Below are 21,486 nucleotides of genomic sequence, written 5' to 3' on the forward strand. Positions count from 1 at the left end.
ACTCTGTCCTTTCAGTTTGACATGAAACGTCTCCTGAAAGGTCAAAAATGAGCACAATCTTTGTTCAATGTGAACGTGAGGAAATGTTTGTCAGGTGTCTTGCAGAGGTTAATGGACAGTCACGCTCCACTTGTAGCAGAAAATGGTTCACTTTGAGCCTCCTTTATTAAGTTTCTTCAAACGTTTGGCATCATTTAACATTTTCCTTCTCATTACTGGGGCAAACCGGGCTGATTGTATACAGATAGTTGGACAACATTTTTCCAGTTTTGCCTCGCTAACATGTTTACGGTAGTATACCTGCTATATTATACTCTTGCAAACTATGCCAGCATTCTGGCAATTCTGTATTGTGCTATACTATAATATACTGCAGTACTATTACTGCTTATTTATTTAGTTTATTACATATATACTGTATGTAAATTCACACACAAATAAAATACAGTTTCAAAGCCATTAAAAAAATGATTTAATATACAAATGAATTATGCGTTTTTATAAAACACTGTAATCATGCAGTAATTTGTTTTTCGTATCTAGTTTAACTCCTTAACTGTCACCCCCCATTTTTTTTAATAAAGTGCACTATCCAAACTAAAATTGCTGTAATTTATGAACACTTTGGAATATAAACATAAGGTTGGTCTCTTTTTAAAGAAGAAAATTAGCAGATTTTTTTCAAAAACATTGAGTATAAAAAGGTTATAGAAGTTTAAATGTACTATAAATAATATGCGCTATATTAATTTTATTTTATTTCATTTATTTCATTTATAAATATTTTACATACCAGGTTTTACTCTAAAATTGGTATAAAATTAAAGCCTTGTGTCTAAATAAGTTATGTTATAAATTTGAAGTTGATATGAAAAAAATGTAGGTTCCTGTGAGATTTTATTTAGGGCGTCATACCACACACAGCCACTGGGAGTCATCAAAACTATTTTGAATTTTGCATAATGATTTTTTCTCTGGATTTCTCTGTGAATTTTACTTCTATCTTAAAATAACCACCAAATATGAAATCCTGAGACTCAGACCTTTCCGATGATATGTTTGTTGCCAAAATTATAAAAAATTTTGGTTCTAGAAGACCGTAATGCATTATGTTTTATGACACTTGGCCCTGCCCACTAAGTGGGAGGAGACCGCCATTAGATTTTAAAGTACCATTTCCATGGTAAAGCAATGTCCGATTTCAAAATGGTTTTCACAGGATGAATCACAGGGCTTCTAAGCTTTCAAATGATACATGATTTATGATTATTACTAAAAGATTTTATAGAGAAAAAGACAACAACAAAAAAGAGTGCCAAGCGTCCCACATGTGGGTCGGTGACAGTTAGGGGGTTAATACCGGAGATCTGGTGCCCGGCGGAGTGGCAGAACCGCTCTGTGGTTTGACCCGAATACAGAACAAACAGGAATATGTGATGCTGGTCTTAAGAACGAGGGAAGATGTGTGTTTTAGTCATCATCGTGGCTTTATAAGTGCTGTAAAAACCTAAATGACTATTTGATAACGAGTAAGTCATTTGCAAGGGACTAATACATTGGACACGTTTTAGCACAAGGTCAATCGTTATTTTGTTCTGCCCTTACTACCATAAAACGATACATCTGACAGCTTTCTGAACTCTGAAGGCATTTACGCCTTATTTAGGTGACGTGTGTTTAAATTGTCATATTGTTTCGGTTAGTGTAATGACAGTGTGTGTATAAAACGTGGTTTAAAATGTATTTAAAAGGCTTCATGGAAGCCAGCCGTTGAAATAAACAGCAGCAGCTGGAAAAGGTTTGAGGAAGGGAATGATTTTGTTACGAAAACAAACTCTCTCTCTTTCTCGTTCCCTTTGTTTTCCCTCTCTCGCAGGCTACTTTTACCTTCACTCTATTTGTGCTCCTCGCTCACAGTCTGAGGGATAGACCACGGGGAAGTCTTACCTTTTATTAAACCTTGTTTATATATAACACATCTATTTATATCTCTGGAAACAATGAGCTCACTGTACAGACTCCGATTCACATTACACACTGAGCTTTATGTCTGATTCAAGTGTTAGAATTCACTTACAGTGATTTGCAGTAGATGAACCCCTGTGTGTGTGTGTGTGTGTGTGTGTGTGTTTGTTTTGAAGGTCTGGTTTGATATGAAGCAGTGTTCATATTAGGGTGTTGTATAGGTCTGCGATTATTGAAAATTTTTTTATTTTTTATTTTGGTGGGATCTTTCGTTAACAATAATTAAACAACATTTTGTGTATTTTTATGCTGGTACCTTGACTGGTTTAGTTTTTTCATGGATAAATGAATATGACACTAAAACCACTAGTAGGTGGAGACAGGTCCCTGTTTTAAATGAGTGATTCATTGAATCATTTATTCAAACGATTTGTTTAAAACAGCTGATTCAATGTGAAAGTGGAATCTTGATGAATGGATTGTTGAGTCATTGACTTCAATGATAAGTTCAAAAACGGATCCATTCAGGAACGAAACCCTGAGGCATGCAAATGTTCTGATAAGGCTATTTTTGTTGGCAAAATAGAAAAAAGCAGACAATATTTTGACTGAAATATAACTTGTTTAATATTAACTTTTAGTTTTTTGAACCGTTGTATAAAAATTATATCTTATTTATGATGGCGCCCGCACTAACATTCAGGAAAGTGTGGCATGCTTGCGTGTATCATGTTAATTAACTATATCGTATTTTATGAATAAAAATAACAAAAGCCTATCCAGAGATATTTTTTTTTGCTTTCATAAGTTGAATTATAGAGGCATCTATAATTGACTCTGTCATGCTTTTAATGCTTCTGGACTCTCAAGACGTGTTTTTGTTTGTTTTTTGCATCAAAAAATGTAAGAAGAGTGATGGTTTCAGAATCCTGCATGCTCCGAGCAGATAAACACATTGAGATCGGCACCGATTTATCGGCTATTAATCGGCCCGATTATTTAAAAACAGCAGATGATCAGGGTTGACTATGTTCTGTTAATCGAAAGGGGATGGAAAAACATGTCAGACAGTATCTTGTGTGAAGAAAATGTTTCTTGTGTTTACTTCAGGGCTATCCAAATTAAATCAATAATAATGCATTAATGCAGCGCCTTTATCGCAGGTTAGCTGTAGTTCAAGCAAGGGTTGCCAGATCCACAGGTTTTCCTTCACTTAACATTTTTTTACATACCTCTCATCCAATAATCACCAAGAGATTTGTGGTTTGTTACTTCTGACAAAACCTGTAAAAAAAATGTTTAATTCACATTATAAATGTGGTATTGAGACTCAAAAGAATGTAATATATACTACTCTATATTATGTACCAAATAATAGGACTCCTATATAGTTTACAGCATTAGTTGGGAAAGTTTTTTTTTTCCCATGAGAGACCTAAACTGTATCTGTTGCAGCAGATATCATTCTGAATAATCGGCTGTCGGTATCGGATGAGAAATGTGGTATCGGTTTATCTCTTATTGCGATTGATGTCAGACAAGCTCAGTATAATTGTTTTTGTTTATTTTTTTATGTGTTATGTCCAGTTGTTTCTGTGACCGAATCTCTGACAGGTGTGTTCTGTGTTTTCTTGATTTTCTGCAGACGAGGGATGACTTTCTCGGACAAGTGGATGTTCCTCTGCACCAGATCCCTGTGAGTGTTTCTCATCATTATATTTAGTGTGTTTTGTTGAAGCTGCTGATTTGTATCGTCATTAATGTAGGTGTTATGAGTTGGACCTTCTAAAAATATGTCTTCAGAGACATTTCAGATACACAAACATAGTGTCGTAAAATTGACCTGGTTTTGGAGGAGCACAGTTGCACCTAGGGATGGGTGAAATGGAGAAAATAACTTTTTTTGTGTGTGTGGAAAATCACAATTTTATCACAATTCTTTGTCATGTTGGATTTACTATTTTGCAAGTTGTCTGAGCATTACAGCCAAACTAAGTTCCAAAGATAAAAGAATGACAAAAATACACATTACAACTAGACATACAATTAAAACAAACTGAAGGAGTATTCAAGAAATTGACTGAACAAATATAAAAATAAAACTATAGTTCCTAAAGCAACTGTATTCAATTTCTTCAGTCAAGAGCAGTGTGATTTCTCTCTTTGTGTTTTGTTGTTTTATTACAGGAATAGTTCCCCCAAAAATAAAACATTCTGAAAGCTGTCTTATCAATTCTGTCATAGTGTTTTATTTTTTATTCCACCATTTACTCACTCAAAAGTGGTTTTAAACCCAAATGAGTTTCTTTCTTCTTCTGAACATAAATGCTATTTTGAGGAACGTGGAAAACTAAACAGTTGCTGGTCCACAGTGACTTCCAGAGTATTTTTTGCTACTATCAAATTTAATGTGGACCAGCAACTGTTTGGTTACCCACATTCTTCAAAATATCTTATGTTGTGTTCACCACAAGAAATAAATTAATACAGGTTTGGGGTAACGTGACAGTGAGTAAATAATGACAGAAATGAAATTTTAGGGAGATCTATCCCTTGACAGCAATGACAGTAGGCTGAGTGTTTAATAGGCCTACTGTCCCTTTAAGACCTGCATGCATCTAATATGCAGGCATGCATACGTTTTTCTCTCAACTGTTTACACATTGAGTCTACATGTAATACTTTTGACAGTATTAGCGCAAAAGATAACTTCGATAAGTTCAATAATCAGGCGATGTTTGACAGGCCAGCATGCAAATGAAACATTTAAAAGCACATGCAAATAATGAGAGAGTAACTCTAGCGCTGAGTTAACACTGCTGTGAATGCATGTGGCACTGTACAGTATATGACGGAGGCACCAGAAAATGTAAATGCAAAATAAATAATAAATGCATAATTAACACACATATATAGTAACCATTGACATAAATTTAAAAATACATATAAATATGTATCTTTTTAAATAAATGCTACATTAATGTGTGTGTGTATATAGATATATAGATATATATAATATAATGGCAATTCTTTTTAGGCAATACACATATGTATATGCATTTATTTTGATCTTTTTTTATATCCACAGACAGAACATCCTAACAATGAAAGGCCGTACACATTCAAGGACTTCCTGTTGCACCCCAGAAGGTTAGCCGGAGATTTTACTGCCTGGATACCTGCTTTGTTCCCTTAATATGATGGTTTTTAACCTGATGCTCACTGACTTAACTCTTTTGTTGTTGTTGTGAGAAGCCCTTTGACCTACTACGACGTCACGTAACTGTGAACCGTTTACATTTCAAATATGTATATGTCAACACTTCTGATACACTTCAGTGGAGTTTTATGTGTAAAACGATGTTTTTCTGGTAATTTGAGGTAGTTCTTCTGTTGATGTGTTTGTTTGAACTCTTTCGATACAGTCACAAGTCGAGGGTGAAAGGTCATCTGCGACTGAAGATGACTTATCTGCCCAAAAACAACGACATGGAGGATGAGCCAGCCGAACAGAACGGGAGTCTGGATGTAAGAACGATGCACACAAACACAAGCTTTGGTGACAAACACAACATTTTCATTTTAGAATGACAGAATGTTGCTTAAAACAACCAGAAAGTGTTAAGCTTGCAGTAGGGTGCATGATACAATAATGAATCAAATCAGAGCTGAAGGATGTATGGCTGTATACAGAACACAGCAGCTCTGAATGTGTTGGATTTGTATTTGTGTTGAAAGGAGAGGCCATAAAAACAGTTTGTATTGAATGGAAATTCTTTCTGTCTGTCCTTGAAACAAAACTTTGTTTCCTTAAGCACAATTCTGCTTGATTCAAAGTATTTCAGACATGTTCTGACCTTGTACGGGGTTTTATTTCAGAAAAAATGCCAGATAGATAGACATTAAATGTCCTTAAAGATAAAATCTGAAATTATGATTGTCGGTTACATTTAATATTTGTGGCAGCTGTATTTATTTGTATTTGATTCTGTTGTTTATATGTTGAAACGTAAGATCATGTAACGATATTACCTCTTAGGTCAGGTTTTTTTTAATTTTTTTTATTATTGTTTTATTATATTAAGTTTTTTTTAAGTTGGCAAGGATTTCAGAGGTTTCAGGAGCTTTCTTTTCTTTTATTATTTTAATTTTTTTAATTACAAATACATTTTTTTTTAAATATTCTATTATTTTAGTTTGGCATTGACCTCAGATTTTATTCATTCAGCAGCTTTTTATATTTTTATTTATTTATTTATTTATATTTTTTATTTTATTTGTATAATCCAGGGTTATTATAGTTAACTAAAAGTAAAAAAAAAGTTTTAAAACATAAAATAACTTTTTTTTAATTAAGCTAAGTCACACATTTCTCATTTTCATGTAGTGTAACCTGATGCACTAAATTTACTAAACCTAAAAAAATTTTTTTATAAAAATAACTACATTGTTTTTTGTAAGTCAATTTAAAAAATCACTAAAACGTGCAATATATTAATAAAACTTTAACAAAAATGTAAGATAATATACAAATAAAAACTCCAATGGAATCTCATTGATATTAAAATAACTAGTGACCAATATTTTAAATGGGTCACTAAGCTACCATTCAGAACACATTAGTAACCACAAATCAAAGCCCTAGCAATGATCTTGAACATCTTATCGTGTTATCAGGTTTCCAAACAAATGAAACAAAAGCCCTCGGCAAACTAGTGACATTTGTTTTGTGCATAAACAAACGTGTTATATTTATACACAATGACTTTAATATAGAACCAGCAGAGTCACTGTGTACTTTCCATCCGCTGTCATTGTACGAGTGTCGTGTTGATGCTGGTGTCAGCTTCAGAAATACAGGCATGATTTCAGACGTCCAGACATGCCAACATCAGATTAAATGATGATTAATCGCTCCTGATTTCACAGTCCTGGTCACACCGGTCCAGACATGAACAACTATTGAACTACTTTTGTGTGTTAACGCTCTGCTCATTTCTGTCTAGCAGCCTGGTTGGGAGTTTCTGGAGCCTCAAGAGTTCTGCAGTCCTCACAATCCTCACCAGCTGCCTGCGCTGCCCCCTGGCTGGGAGGAGAGGCAGGACAACCTGGGAAGAACCTACTACGTCAACCACGAGAGCAGGAGCACCCAGTGGCACAGACCCACCATCCAGTAATGATCAGCTACTTCAAACAAACACACACACATTAGAAACACACATACACAAAACCAACACATTCATGAGATCAGTACGCTGTGTAAATATTTGCATTGCTCTTTTTCTTTCATTCTGTGTGGCACATGGTTTGATTCAAAGTGACAAGATTTTTAATGAAGTAATGAAAGTTATTATTATTATTATTATTATTAGTTTCTTTTTGTTATTTTATTTAATGTATTTATTTACTTTTTTTCAAATTTTACTTGTTTCTTGTCATTTAACATTGCTGTGGTTGGCTGATTGACACTAAATAATAATCAATTAATCTATCAATCAATCAATAAATCAGTCATATTCAAAATGACGCAACCCCTTGGTGTTGCTAGGGTCATGCTTGACATTGTTTACTATAATTACTGTTAAATAGATTTTTATTAATTCAAATATAAATTTTACCTTTTAAATTACCAATGATTTTTTTATTATTATTATTATTATTTAGTTTTGTTTTATTTTTAATTTATTTTAACTTTATTTTTAGTATTTTATTTAGTTTTTCATTTCATTTTATTTTACTTTCTTTTAATTTTTTATTAAATCTATATGTAATGTTTCATGTTGTTTTATTTTTGCCTGTTTACAAATGTATTTTGTATTAATTTTTAGGTTTTTTATTTAGTTTTGTTAATATATTTTATTTTATTTAGTTTTATTTTTCTTTATTTTTTTATTATTTTATTGATTTTTATATATATATATATATATATATATATATATATATATATATATATATATATATATATATATATATATATATATATATATATATATATATATATATATATATATATATATATATATATATATGGAATAAATCGGTATAAATCATAAAAAGTTCAGGAGTATTCATAACCAGGATATAAACAAATCCATCAAAGCCACTAAGTACAGTTTTTGTGACATCATGTGTTTGTTTTTTGTTTTTAGATTGTTATTTTATCTTTTTTGTGAACATTATTATGTAGTTTTATTTTATTTTGTTATTTTATTTGGTATACTTTTTTTCTTTCTTTCAAAAATCATAAAAAAAATCCTCAAGAGTTTTTATAACCAGGATACAAACCTGCCTCTAAATCTTTTGAGTTTTTGTGATGCATTTGTTTTCAGTAGATTTTAATGAAACGATCAGCAGACCGTTACTCCTTTCACAAAACTCTGTTGAAGTCAATCATCCTGTTATACCTAAAGGGATTCTCCACCCCAAAAATTAGTCATCAGTCACTTACCTGTGAAAACCGGGAGGCTTGTGACTGTCCCATAGACTGCCAAGTAACTTACACTGTCAAGGTCCAGAAAAGTATGAAAGACATTGTCAGATTAGTCCATCTGTGGTTCAACCGCAATGTTATGAAACAACGAGAAGATGCGCAAAGCTTTAATGGGTTTGGAACGACATGGGGAGAAGTGATTAATGACAAAATGTTTTTTTGGGGTGGAGTATCCCTTTAAGACAGGCCTCTTATTTCCTTCCTCTGCTCTCTGCTGGTCAGTGGCGCCCTCCCCTGCTTCATTTGAGTCTTTCTGGGTCATTCTGAGCGCTGAAGTGTGTGTTCTGTCCTGATTTACAGGGACAGTCAAAGAGACAATGAACAGAGACAGGATACACAGAGCGAGTCCCAGCGGGCGTTCCTCACGCGCAGACAAATATCAGAACCCGGCGAGAACCACGAGCGCAGAGAGTCACCTGAGGTACTCACACACACACTTTCTTTGAAACTCCCTGAGAAAGAAGACACTTTCACTTCTTTGTGTGTGTGTTTTGTAGAGCTGGGAGATCGTAACAGCAGATGAGACCACGCTTTATAACAGCCCCAGCGAGCGCTCGCCGCCGCCCCCACAATCCCCGATGGAGTTCACGGGAATCTGTGAGGACTTCAGCAGACTGCAGACCGGAAACAACAGACGCACGTCCCTCACGGTCAGTCCACACACACACACACACTCTGACAAGTAAGAAATTAATGCTTTTATTCCCCGAGGATGCATTAAATTGATCAAAAGTGAGAGTTAAGACATTTATAATGTAACAAAAGATTTCCTATTTCAAGGAAACACTGTTCTTTTGAACATTCTATTTTTCAAAGAAACCTAAAAATTTGAATGTATCACCGTTTCCACAAAAATATGAAGCATCGCCACTGTTTTCAACACTGATAATAATCAGAAATGTTCCTTGAGCAGCAAATCATCATATTATTCTGATTTCTGAAGATCATGTGACACTGAAGACTGAAGGAATGATGCATCACAGAAATACATTACAGTTTAGTATATATTCACATAGAATACTGCTATTTTAAATTGTAATAATATTTCACTGTTTTTACTGTTATGTTGATCAAATAAATGCAGCCTTGCCGACCAGAAGAGATTATTAAAAACATTAAAAAAATATTTCCAACCCTAAACTTGACACAAGCAATTCAAGTCAAAGTCAAATTCTACTGATCTAACTTCATACAAACGTTTATGTACGATCCCAAAATTTCTGTGGTGACACATAAGGATTATCCCTCACGTCAAGCAAAAATCACAATGCAAAATACTGATTCATATGATTCAAAAGTTCATCATTGACTGTAGTAATAATTCATCATATCCTCACAATATATCTGACATTTAAACTAAGATCAACAGCTGACCTTTATGAGTTCTGTGCAATAATATACAGTTTTATTGGGGAATTTTAGCAGAACCCTGTATTGACCAATCAGCATCCAAATGGAACATGAATATGTTGCAGCTTGTTACATTGTTACATTTAAAGCTACTTAAGTTGCGTCTCACATTGTGTTTTTATCAGCCGCAGGGTCACGGCAGCCGCAGAGGAAGTGGACAGACTCTGACAGTGGAAGAGCATCCTGTTCACCCCGTGGTGAGAGCATTAACACATTCACACATACAGTGGGGCTCGAAAGTTTGGGCACCCCTTGCAAAATCTGTGAAAATGTGAATAATAATAAAAAAAAAAAATAAGAGAGGTCATACTAAATGCATGTTATTTTTGATTTAGTACTGTCCTGAGTAAGATATTGTAGATAAAAGATGTTTACATTTAGTCCACAAGACAAAAAAAATGCTGAAATTATTAAAATAAGCCCATTCAATATACTGTGTGTGGTCACCTGATGATCCTCGACTGTCTTTCTGTTTTGTGATGGTTGTGCATGAGTCCCTTGTTTGTTCTGAACAGTTAAACTGAGAACTGTTCTTCAGAAAAATCCCAATTTTAAGGTCCTGCAGATTCTTCAGTTTTCTTTTTACACTGAGGACAACTGAGGCACTCAAACACAACTATTAAAAAAGGTTCAAACGTTCACTGATGCTCCAGAAGGAAACACGATGAATTAAGAGCTGGGGGGTGAAAACTTTTGGAATCTGAAGATCGAGGTAAATTGTACTTAATTTGTGTTTTCCGGGAAATATCTTCTGTTGCTTATGAAGGGCAAGGGAACTAAATGGAAAAAAATTATATTTCAACAAAATAAGAAAAATGTGGACATCTTCATCATGTTCAAAAGTTTTCACCCCCATATAGTATCTGTATCTCCATCTGTCCGAGTCCAGCCCGAGCGCTCGCCGTGTGCTCCACTTTCAGTGTTTCTCAGTCTCTCAGCACATGATGTGTAATCTTAGCTGCCCCAGATTTCCCAGCATGCCCTGAACCTCGCAATACATCACCTCAGCTGCAGCTCGGCGCACATCTGCTCTCAGAGGACACCGTGTTTGAGGCGAACTGCTAACTGATGACTATTTATGAACCAAGCGAACGATCTGTAATGGATTGTTTCTGTGTTTCTCTCTCCTCATTTCACCCCTGTCTGCATTTCGTTTACTTTATCGCTTTCTGTTCTTCCTGTAGTTGTTACCCACGTCTACCGGGCTGCCTCCGGGATGGGAGGAGAAGCAGGACAGTAAAGGGAGAATGTATTACGTCAATCACAACAGCAGGATGACAACCTGGACACGGCCGCTCGTTCAGGTGCGTCCCAGTCCTCTTTCTAGAGAAAGCTCCATCAACAGGTTTTGTGGTTTGTGGGAAATTATTTATGCATTTATTTATTTATTTATTTATTTATTTAAAGCTTGTTTGATGGATGCACAATATAACAACATACATACATTTTATTTATTTGTTTATTTATGTATTTATGCATATTACAGGTTTGCTCTTGTTGTTTGAAGGGATGCACAATTTGGCCAAAGATTTTGTGATTTTACTTATCACTATGATTTTAAAATAATAACAGCAATAATAATAATAATAATAATAATAATAATAATAAAACTAATAATAATAATAACAATAATAATAATAATAATTATTATTATTATTATTAATTTGGCCCAAAATGTTACGATTTATATATCATTATGAATATGTAGTTATAATAACAATAATACAAATAATAATAATTATAATAATAATTACGATTATTATAACAATTTTTATTTGTAAGGTACAGGTTTGCTGTGCTTGTATATCTATAAAATAATAATAGTAATAATATCAACAACAATAATAATAATTATTATTCTTATTTTAACAACAGCAAGAACTGTTCTAATAATTATTGTTATTATTATTTTTATTATCATTATTTAGTTTTTTTGTTTAGCTACAGGTTTGCTGTGCTTGTATATCTATAAAATAATAAAAATAATATCAACAACTATAATAATTATATTAACAACAACAAGAACTATTATAAAAATGTATTGTTATTATTATTATGATTATTAGTTTTTTTAGCTACAGGTTTGCTGTGCTTGTTTGTACTGTGCCACAATTTGTTATTATAATTGTTATTAAATGACTGTGATTTTTACTGTTACTAAACACAAATATTAAATAGAATAAGGAATACTATTGTAGTATTTCATTGCAAAAAAAAAATCCTGTAATAATTAATAATATAAAAAAAGTACAGTTCAACTTTTTTGTGGCTTTCCTAATTTCTTTGTTGTTGTTTTTAACTGCTAAATCAGCATGGAGGTCTAAATTGTGGCTTAATAGCGCTGAATATTTCTCAGACTGATCTCTCAAACCCCTGACCTTTGACCTGTGTATTCCAGCTCATACAGCCGTCCTCTGAGGCAGCATCAGCATCAGCGATGGGAGGCGGAGTCATGTCTCTTTCCCAGAATCCCGCGGGCTACGCTCCGCCCCTCCTCTCCCCGGATGTGTCGCCGCAGCACACACGCGCTCACACACCGGAGCACGCCGGACCGATGCCGGCTGGATGGGAGGTGCGCAGCGCTCCAAACGGACGCCCCTTTTTCATCAACCACAACACTAAGACCACCACATGGGTAAGACAGACACAAACCAGACATGATGCTGTTTCATGGTATATTTGCTTTTTGGTTCCTGTGCGTTGTTCGATTGCACCATTGTTCACTCAATTCAATGTACTTCCTGTGTTTGCCATCCTGTTTCCTGTTCCATCACAGGAGGACCCCCGGCTGAAGGTTCCTGTGCAGGTGATGAGGAGAGTCTCCCTTGACCCCACTGACCTCGGCCCACTGCCGGTAAGACGGATGATGTCATGTGCTTGATATGATTTTATTGAAGTGGTGTTCAGGACAGGTTGAAAAGGGTGTGTGTGTGTGTGTGTGTGTGTGTGTGTTGTCTCCTATAGCCTGGTTGGGAGGAGCGAGTACATAGTGACGGCAGGATCTTCTACATCAATCACAGTAAGTGGCACATCCATAAGAATGAACCCCAGCTAAGAATCTGTAACCGATTCCTGTAACTTTTTACATGTAAATGATTATAAATAACATATATTAAAATATTAAATAATATTTTGTATTCGATTTATATTATAATATAAAAAAAAATTATATTATGTTTTGTACATTTCGTTTTACTTATTACCATTTTAATATGTTTTCTATTTTTTTTTAGTTAAATTTTTTATAAATAATATATATATTTTTAAATGTTATATTTGAAAATTGTAATTTAATTATAATCTTTCTATATATATATATATATATATATATATATATATATATATATATATATATATATATATATATATATATTATTATTATTATTATTATTATTATTATTATTATTATTATTATTATTTATTTTATATATATATATATATATTATTATTTTTATTTTTTTATTTTTACAAATTTACTATATTTATTAACATTTGTTAACAATCTGTTAGATTTATACACTTTATTTATAACCATTTTATAACTAATTTTTTTTTTTTTTTTTAATTAATTAATTTATTCATTCATTTATTGTTTTATTAATTCATGTATTTATTGTTTTATTTATTACCTTTTTTGTTTTATTTATCCCAATTTTATTTTTTAATTTAATTTTATTTTTAGATACAAAAGCCACACAGTGGGAAGATCCAAGACTACAGAGTTCAGCCATCACTGGTCCAGTAAGTGCTACTCTGTTTCTGTTAAAGGTCCTGACTGAGCCATTAATGGATCATATTGAGAGAGCTGCTGAAACACACACTGATTTTGCCGTATCTTGTTTCTAAAAGTGTTCTGAGCCTGAAACCCTGTACGTTTCTTCCCATTGGTTTGCTGTAAGGTGTTTGTGTGTGTGTCTCGAAGGGAGGTTATATTTGTCCATGATGAGCTGAATGATCTCTGTCGTTCAGCATCTGATAAGAGCTCGTGGATTATTGGTGAACTGATTGTGTTCTGCTTTATTTCAGGCTGTGCCTTACTCCAGAGACTATAAACAGAAGTATGATTACTTCCGCAAGAAACTCAAGAAACCAGTACGTTACTCTTCTTCTCAGGCTTTTTAGTTTTTCCTGGTCCATCCAGATCTCAACATCTAGGCTGACTAATTTGGGGTTTATGGAAGAGCAGCAATTAATTTGAACCGAGTTTATTAGAGTCCCCACAGTTATTACAACTAATAATAATAATAATATATATATATATAATAATGTATAAAGGTTTGCTGTGGTTGTTTGTACGACCACACATTTTGGCCAGAAAAAGGAAGATTTTTATAAAATAAAATATTTTGTTATTATTATGTCATATGTCAGTATGACATAATAATAACAAAATATTTTATTTTACAGTCATACTTTTTATGCCTGTCCCAAACCACACAGTTATCAAAATTATTTAATTTTGAGATCTAAAAGATTCTAAATTAAAATTGAAAAATTTGAGAGTTTTGAATTTTGAATTAGTGAATTTATTGAATTGTAAATGTTCTTAAATGCCTTCAGAACATCCACTGGAAAAAACAACAACTTTTTACAGATAAGTGGTTGCAATCAGTTTATTTTAGCTATATTTAATTTAAAAAAAATGTTGAAAGTTAGTCGTCTAAATTTGTATGTATATAATTTGTATGGATGTAACTAAAATAAATTGGTTGCAGCCACTTTCCTTAAAAAAATTTTTTTTAATTCAATTCATATTTTTATTTCAGTGATAAAGAAGACACATTTTTACAATAATCCCATATAGACTTGGTTTCACGAATTTAAAGGCAAAATGAAATAAAAAATGACCCTATTTATGTTCGTAATAAACATTCCTGGTCTTATTTAACACGATTTATCAATGCACAATATTTTAAAGACATAACATTATTTGTTTTCAGAATCTGTCATGAAACATAAAACTATTCTTGACTCGGAATCAGCTTTTTTTTTCTGTGTGGGCTGGGAATTATAATATTAACTACTAATTGAATCACCTCCAGTCAAATCCTGATGGATGAGGAAATCTCAAATCAAAAGCAATCTTTTCTACGCTCTCCAGGCCGACATCCCGAACCGCTTTGAGCTGGTTGTGAGACGTAACGCTCTTCTGGAGGACTCGTACCGGCGCATTCTGTCCGTCAAACGCTCGGATCTGCTGAAGGCCCGCCTCTGGGTGGAGTTTGAGGGGGAGAAGGGGCTGGACTACGGGGGCGTGGCTAGGGAATGGTTCTACCTGATCTCCAAGGAAATGTTCAACCCGTATTATGGGCTGTTTGAGTATTCTGCCACGTGAGTGATCCAGCTTTATAGATTGGTCCTTCAGATACACTCCTATGTCGTGTTATCGACGGTGTACAATCAATCAAAAAAATGATTTTAAAAGGATTTCATGTGAATATTTCAGGGATAACTACACCCTACAGATCAACCCCAACTCAGGTCTGTGCAATGAGGACCATCTGTCCTACTTTAAGTTCATCGGCCGGGTGGCTGGGATGGCTGTTTATCACGGGAAGCTGTTGGATGGTGAGTAACCTGTAAAGACCAATATATATATATACCCACAAATCATATTCACAGTATTTGACTTTAACACATTGCATGCATGCAGACTGGTTTTCTGAAGACAAGCGATGTCTAAATGAAACAAAACATTGTTTACATGTGGCTCTCAAATGATTCTATTGCATTCGTCTGCACAGCATTCTTCATCCGGCCCTTTTACAAGATGATGCTGCAGAAGCCAATCACGTTACAGGATATGGAGTCAGTGGTGAGTGACATGCACAGATGGACCAATCAGCATCCGTTTTTAATAAATGCCACTGCTGTGCTTTTTGAGAGAGAACAGTGGCTATAGCATATGATCATTCCACGTACACTGACTAGTGTATTACCATACTTCTGTAGTATGTTATCATTGTTATTATTCAGGTTTATTTGACAAGGACAATGCACATCAAGAAAACATAACTGTACAATGTGCCAGAATTAGCCAGAAGGCTGTTTAACATCTGCAGTCCCTGGACTGATGGTGAAATTGTCACCCTAAATATAGAAAATAAATAATCTATACATACCTGAAAATGTGTAATGTGCACAATGTTTATTTAATTATTTATTTATTTTTATGGACTTCTATTATTTTTTGGCTTTAAATCCTTGGAGGATCGATCGCATCTTTTGTTACGTTGACGTAATAAACTGAGACGATGCACATTGAAGTTTTTTAGACTTTTTAGAGGCAAAACGCTCCTCATTTCTGCCGAACGCCAGCGCTGTGCAGAAAAGCAGTGTCTGTTTCATGCACAACTTGAACAAACCACACCAGGTGAAGCTGTCAGCTGTGTGAATAACAGTATCGTTACCAATCCTCGTTTAGGAGAGATACTGATATGGCTTTCTGTTATCTAAATATGTTGTGTTCTGTTATTGGATGAACTTCATATAATTTGTAGCGCACTTGCCATCCAATAATCACAGTAAGCTTTGATTTACTTTAATATAAACAAAGTATCAGCTTTCAAATGATGCCAAATTAATAACACAACTCAAGCAATAAATACCATGTTGGCACTTTTTAATTAAGTGCATGAGAGATTGCTGTAGCACCGTTAGCAATTACGTTAGCAATGCATATCACTAATCAATAATTTAGTTTTGATATATTTACAGTAGGAGACTTACAATATATCTTCATGGAACATGATCTTTACTTAATATCCTAATGATTTTTGGCATAAAAGAAAAATCTATAATTTTGCCCCATACAATGTATTTTTGGCTATTTCTACAAATATCCCCCAGAGACTCAAGACTGCTTTTGTGCTCCAGGGTCACATATATTTATGGTCTGTGATATTGGCACAGATTCTGTGTAATAAACCATTCTTATATATGTTTGTATATATTAAGTTAGGTCTCACACACTGTTTCTGGTCGTGTTATTTCAGGACAGTGAGTACTTCAACTCTCTCCGATGGATCTTGGAGAACGACCCCACAGATCTGGACCTCAGGTTCACCATCGACGAGGAGCTCTTTGGACAGGTGATCTATTCTGCGCTTACAGTAGTCCATGCAACTTTATAGTCCAAGACTTCTGAAAGCATACCGCGGCTGTTTAAGTCACTAAAAAATACAATAAGATGATTTGTGTAGGTAAATGTGATCCGATGTCTTCCACAGACGCACCAGCATGAGCTGAAACCAGGAGGTGCTGATGTTGTGATCAACGACACTAACAAAAATGAGTATATTCAGTATGTTTCACCGCCCTCTAGTGGCACACAGACACATTACAACACACCTGATATATTGGACAGGCTTATAGATGTAGCACTGTGTCCTGTGTGTTTCTTTGCAGTCTGGTGATACAGTGGAGGTTTGTGGATCGGATCCAGAGACAGATGACGGCCTTCAAGGAGGTACAGACCCTCGTTCAGTGGCTTTGGGTCACGGCTGCCCACCCAGAGTTTGACTGACTTGTGTTTTATCTGCAGGGTTTCTACGAGCTGATTCCTCAGGACCTGATCAAGATCTTTGATGAAAACGAGCTGGAGGTGAGACACTCTTGATGGTGTGTAGTTTGAATCGTGCGAGTGCTCCGAACCTGAACGTCTCTGTGTTCCTCAGCTGCTGATGTGTGGTTTAGGAGACGTGGACGTCAACGACTGGAGAGAAAACACCAAATATAAAAATGGCTACAACCCAAATCACCCAGCCATCATCTGGTTCTGGAAGGTCAGATTTGGTTTTTGTTTTTGTTTTGTTTTGATTTTTATTAGTCACATGGCATACACTTTTGTAGCTTTACACTTTTCAAGGTTAAAACTTAAGTCTGGGTGACTAGTATAATTTTTTTTTTCAATTATATTCTTGGCTTTGAACTGAAACAATTGTTTTGCTCTTGTTTTACCTTTTTTAAATTCAGCACATCCTTTTCCTAAACCGCAGTACACTTTCACAAAAACAACATAATTGCTCTTTATTTTTAAATATATGTATTTATTTATTTACATATTTATTTATTTGTTTTTAATTATTATTATTATTTATTTATATTTGCATATATTTTTTTAAATGTATATAAATTATAAAAAATTTTTTAGTTGGATTTAAATTTTAAAGAAAACCACTGTTAAAATGTATTTATTTATTTACACACACACACACACACACACACACACACACACACACACACATATTTTTATTTACTTGTTTTTTATCTACTATTTATTTATTTTTATTTGTTTTGTAAAACAAATATATATATTTTTTATTTTCAGTCCACTATACACTGTCAAAAAGACATTTAAAAACAAAAACCTTAAAGTTCAATAAATGCATAATGTATTAAAATTCTTTGACTAATTATGATATAATAATCATAATCACAAAATGACCATGATCACATTTATGTATATAAATCAGTATATAAATGTATGTATAACCATTATATTTAATTTCTTTCCCTCAAGTTGAATTATATTTAATATTCAGGCTTTTCCACTGACAAAAAGACAAAAAATTCAATCAATGCATGATGAGTATGAAGTCTGTGAGCACAATCTAAGTATTGAACAAACACATTAATTGTGATACTGACTTATGTCATAAATCAGCAGTAACAGTGATTTTTCTCAAGTGTTGTTGTTGTGCACAGCAAGTTCCTAACCCATTCTTAACCACAGTAAAATCACTGTAGCGCACAGCTTTAACGCTTTAATAAGATGACACTCACTGCATTACTATTGCTTCACTTTTACATCTGTTATCACTGAAACTCAGAGTGAATGGATGTGACGTAGCGGCTCATTGTTGATGGTGTTTCAGACGGTGTTGCTGATGGATGCAGAAAAGCGAATCCGTTTGCTTCAGTTTGTGACGGGAACATCCCGTGTACCGATGAACGGCTTCGCTGAGCTCTACGGTAAGCCCCTCCCCCTCAATCACGATGCTCATTAATATTAATGACCTTGCTGGCTACTTCATGTACCGTATTTTTCAGACTATAAGTCGCACCTGAGTATAAGTCGCATCAGTCCAAAAATACGTCATGATGAGGAAAAAAACATATATAAGTCGCATTTATTTAGAACCATGAACCAAGAGAAAGCATTACTCTATGTCTTCAGTGTAGGCTACAGGAGAACTGAGCAGCATAGAGCGCCCTCTGGTGGCTGGAGACGGTAATGTTTTCTCTTAGTTCATTTGTCTTGGTTCATTTCTCTCGGTTCATTTAAATTAATTTTTATAAAAAAGTCGCACCTGACTATAAGTCGCAGGACCAGCCAAACTATGAAAAAAAAGTGTGACTTACAGTCCGGAAAATACGGTAATGGGTTTTCAGTTTCAGTAAAGTGCAATGCTGTGTTTCTCTGATTGATCAGGATCCAACGGACCGCAGTTGTTCACTATTGAACAGTGGGGCACGAAGGACAAACTGCCCCGAGCACACACCTGGTGAGAGATCTGTGTGTGTGTGTGTGTGTGTGTGTGTGTGTGTGTGTGTCTCTCTCTCGTCTCATTTATGCGTCTCTCCATCAGTTTCAACCGCTTGGATCTCCCTCCCTACGAGACGTTCGAGGATCTCCGTGAGAAGCTGCACATGGCCATCGAAAACGCTCAGGGCTTTGATGGTGTGGACTAGACTCCGGCTGCCAAAATCCCAAATCCGTATGTCTATGATGTTTACAAAAGAAGGTTTTGTAATGCACTCCGGCATACAGCTGTATGTTTCTAAACATCTGTAGAATTGATCATATCTATGCATTTGAGGATAATTAAGGAATTGTATATTTCTACTATGAGCTTTTAAGTCATGCATTATGATTGTGCACTGTTTGGCTGAAGAGATTTTCCTAAATGCACAATATGAGACCATTATTTTTTTGGCGATCTGTACAAATAATGTCTTTTTGTTTTTGTTTGTTTGTTTTTTTGTTTGTTTTAGAAATTCAAACATATGCAGGCATCAATGTCTGTAGAGATCATGTACTTAATCATGACTTTTTCTCACTTTGACTTTGTTTACGTTTTTTTGTTTACAGATAAGATAGCCCACTTTTGAAAACCATTTTTTTGTACAGTTTGTGAAAGTTGAAGCACTTTTCTAAAAACAAACATTTCGAGTCTTACTTTGTATAGATCACCTCAGTCAAGCTGTTTTGTGACTAATCATCGCTTTATATCATATACTAACTGTTTACAGCATAAATATTGCTTAAAGTAAGCACATTTTGTCTCGCAAGGAACGTATCGTACTGTTAAAAACTTTCCCTTCATTTGGTATTATAAAACTAATGAAAAAACACTTTTATCGTGGATACTGTTGTATAATTATTCACTATTATATGAACAGCCACTGCATTTCTGCAAAGGTTTTTGGCACAGATTTTGAGTGAGTTTCAGGGATTTCTATCAGAGATTTATGAGCAAAAGTGTCTTTCATTTGAATGTAAATTTTGCTGATTTTAATTGTCACGCCGATCTTTATGGCTATGTGTTTTTGGAAGATTAATAAAATGAACACAACTCTTCCGATATGATGTCTTCATTGAGGTTTATGTGGTCTTTATTTGCAATACTTGAAGTTTTTAATTTCTATTAGTAAAGTAGTTGTCATAAAGCAACTTTTACAGGAAATGCCCACAATTAAGCAGAAGAAGGTGAATGTAGCACGGAAAATATCAGAAACTGTATCAGCTTGGAAGCAAATAATCTTTTGGAAGATACATCATTTAATTCTCTATTATTATACAAATGGTATTGAATGATATTTATTTTTCATATTTATTTACAATTGTTATACACACACAAACAAACACACACACACATATATATATATATATGTGTATATATATATATATATATATATATATATATATATATATATATATATATATATATATATATAATTATTATACTAAATAATATACTATTATACTAATCGAATTTAATTTTATATATTTATTATTGTAAGAATGGTACTGGGTAACATTGGTTTATTTTTTCTTTATATTTAGTATTATCTAAATTTAATTAAATAACATTTATTTTTATTTATAAATAATTTATATTTAATATTATTTATCATTATATTCTTATGTATTATTTATAGTTTAAAACAAATGTATTTAAATAATTTAAATTATAATTTTTATAGAAATAGTATTTAATATGTACTTGTATATTTATTTTTCTTAATATATATAAAATAATTACAAATAAAAGTCAATATCAACAGATAAATAAAACGTTATCGTGATAATGATTGTAAATTTATTTTTTTGAAATGCCCAGTGATGCAGTTCTCTAATTGTCCACTGGGTGGCGGTAACAACGCAGCTGAGAACCGGACGCGTCACTGCTGCTTTCTTCCAAAAGGGGGCGCAATTTCGATTTAAACTTTTAGGACGCTTGTGGCGTTGTGGTATACTTTATTGATCTAATAATTAGATAAGTTCGTATGCACTTTTGTATTTTTGTGTTTTGGGGGGGGGGGGGGGGGGGTTGGGAGGATAATATAAATTTACTTTGCATGAATTTCCAGAATTAAACATTAAATTCTATATTAAA

General features: G+C 33.9%; 1 protein-coding gene across 2 annotated transcripts in view; it reads left to right on the forward strand.

Moving 5' to 3' along the window:
- nedd4a (NEDD4 E3 ubiquitin protein ligase a) overlaps nt 1-20,451 on the forward strand; it is a 33,826-nt gene extending 13,375 nt beyond the window's left edge. Inside the window, exons 6-29 of one of the 2 annotated variants that reach the window (XM_052531692.1) lie at nt 3,611-3,661; nt 5,054-5,115; nt 5,391-5,493; nt 6,972-7,138; nt 8,756-8,876; nt 8,953-9,105; nt 9,991-10,062; nt 11,050-11,169; nt 12,264-12,500; nt 12,642-12,719; nt 12,830-12,884; nt 13,548-13,606; nt 13,892-13,957; nt 14,967-15,196; nt 15,312-15,433; nt 15,610-15,680; nt 16,861-16,956; nt 17,095-17,168; nt 17,273-17,333; nt 17,409-17,468; nt 17,542-17,649; nt 18,742-18,838; nt 19,299-19,371; nt 19,456-20,451. In XM_052531692.1, coding sequence (XP_052387652.1) covers nt 3,611-3,661; nt 5,054-5,115; nt 5,391-5,493; nt 6,972-7,138; nt 8,756-8,876; nt 8,953-9,105; nt 9,991-10,062; nt 11,050-11,169; nt 12,264-12,500; nt 12,642-12,719; nt 12,830-12,884; nt 13,548-13,606; nt 13,892-13,957; nt 14,967-15,196; nt 15,312-15,433; nt 15,610-15,680; nt 16,861-16,956; nt 17,095-17,168; nt 17,273-17,333; nt 17,409-17,468; nt 17,542-17,649; nt 18,742-18,838; nt 19,299-19,371; nt 19,456-19,558 — 2,439 coding nt within the window. In that variant the 3' untranslated portion in view covers nt 19,559-20,451. The remainder of the gene's footprint in view (nt 1-3,610; nt 3,662-5,053; nt 5,116-5,390; nt 5,494-6,971; nt 7,139-8,755; nt 8,877-8,952; nt 9,106-9,990; nt 10,063-11,049; nt 11,170-12,263; nt 12,501-12,641; nt 12,720-12,829; nt 12,885-13,547; nt 13,607-13,891; nt 13,958-14,966; nt 15,197-15,311; nt 15,434-15,609; nt 15,681-16,860; nt 16,957-17,094; nt 17,169-17,272; nt 17,334-17,408; nt 17,469-17,541; nt 17,650-18,741; nt 18,839-19,298; nt 19,372-19,455) is intronic. The other variant, XM_052531694.1, reaches the window with a different exon arrangement.
- Nucleotides 20,452-21,486: the final 1,035 nt, after the last annotated feature.

Source organism: Carassius gibelio, chromosome A18 (assembly GCF_023724105.1).
Source record: "Carassius gibelio isolate Cgi1373 ecotype wild population from Czech Republic chromosome A18, carGib1.2-hapl.c, whole genome shotgun sequence".
Classification (NCBI taxonomy): Eukaryota; Metazoa; Chordata; class Actinopteri; order Cypriniformes; family Cyprinidae; genus Carassius; species Carassius gibelio.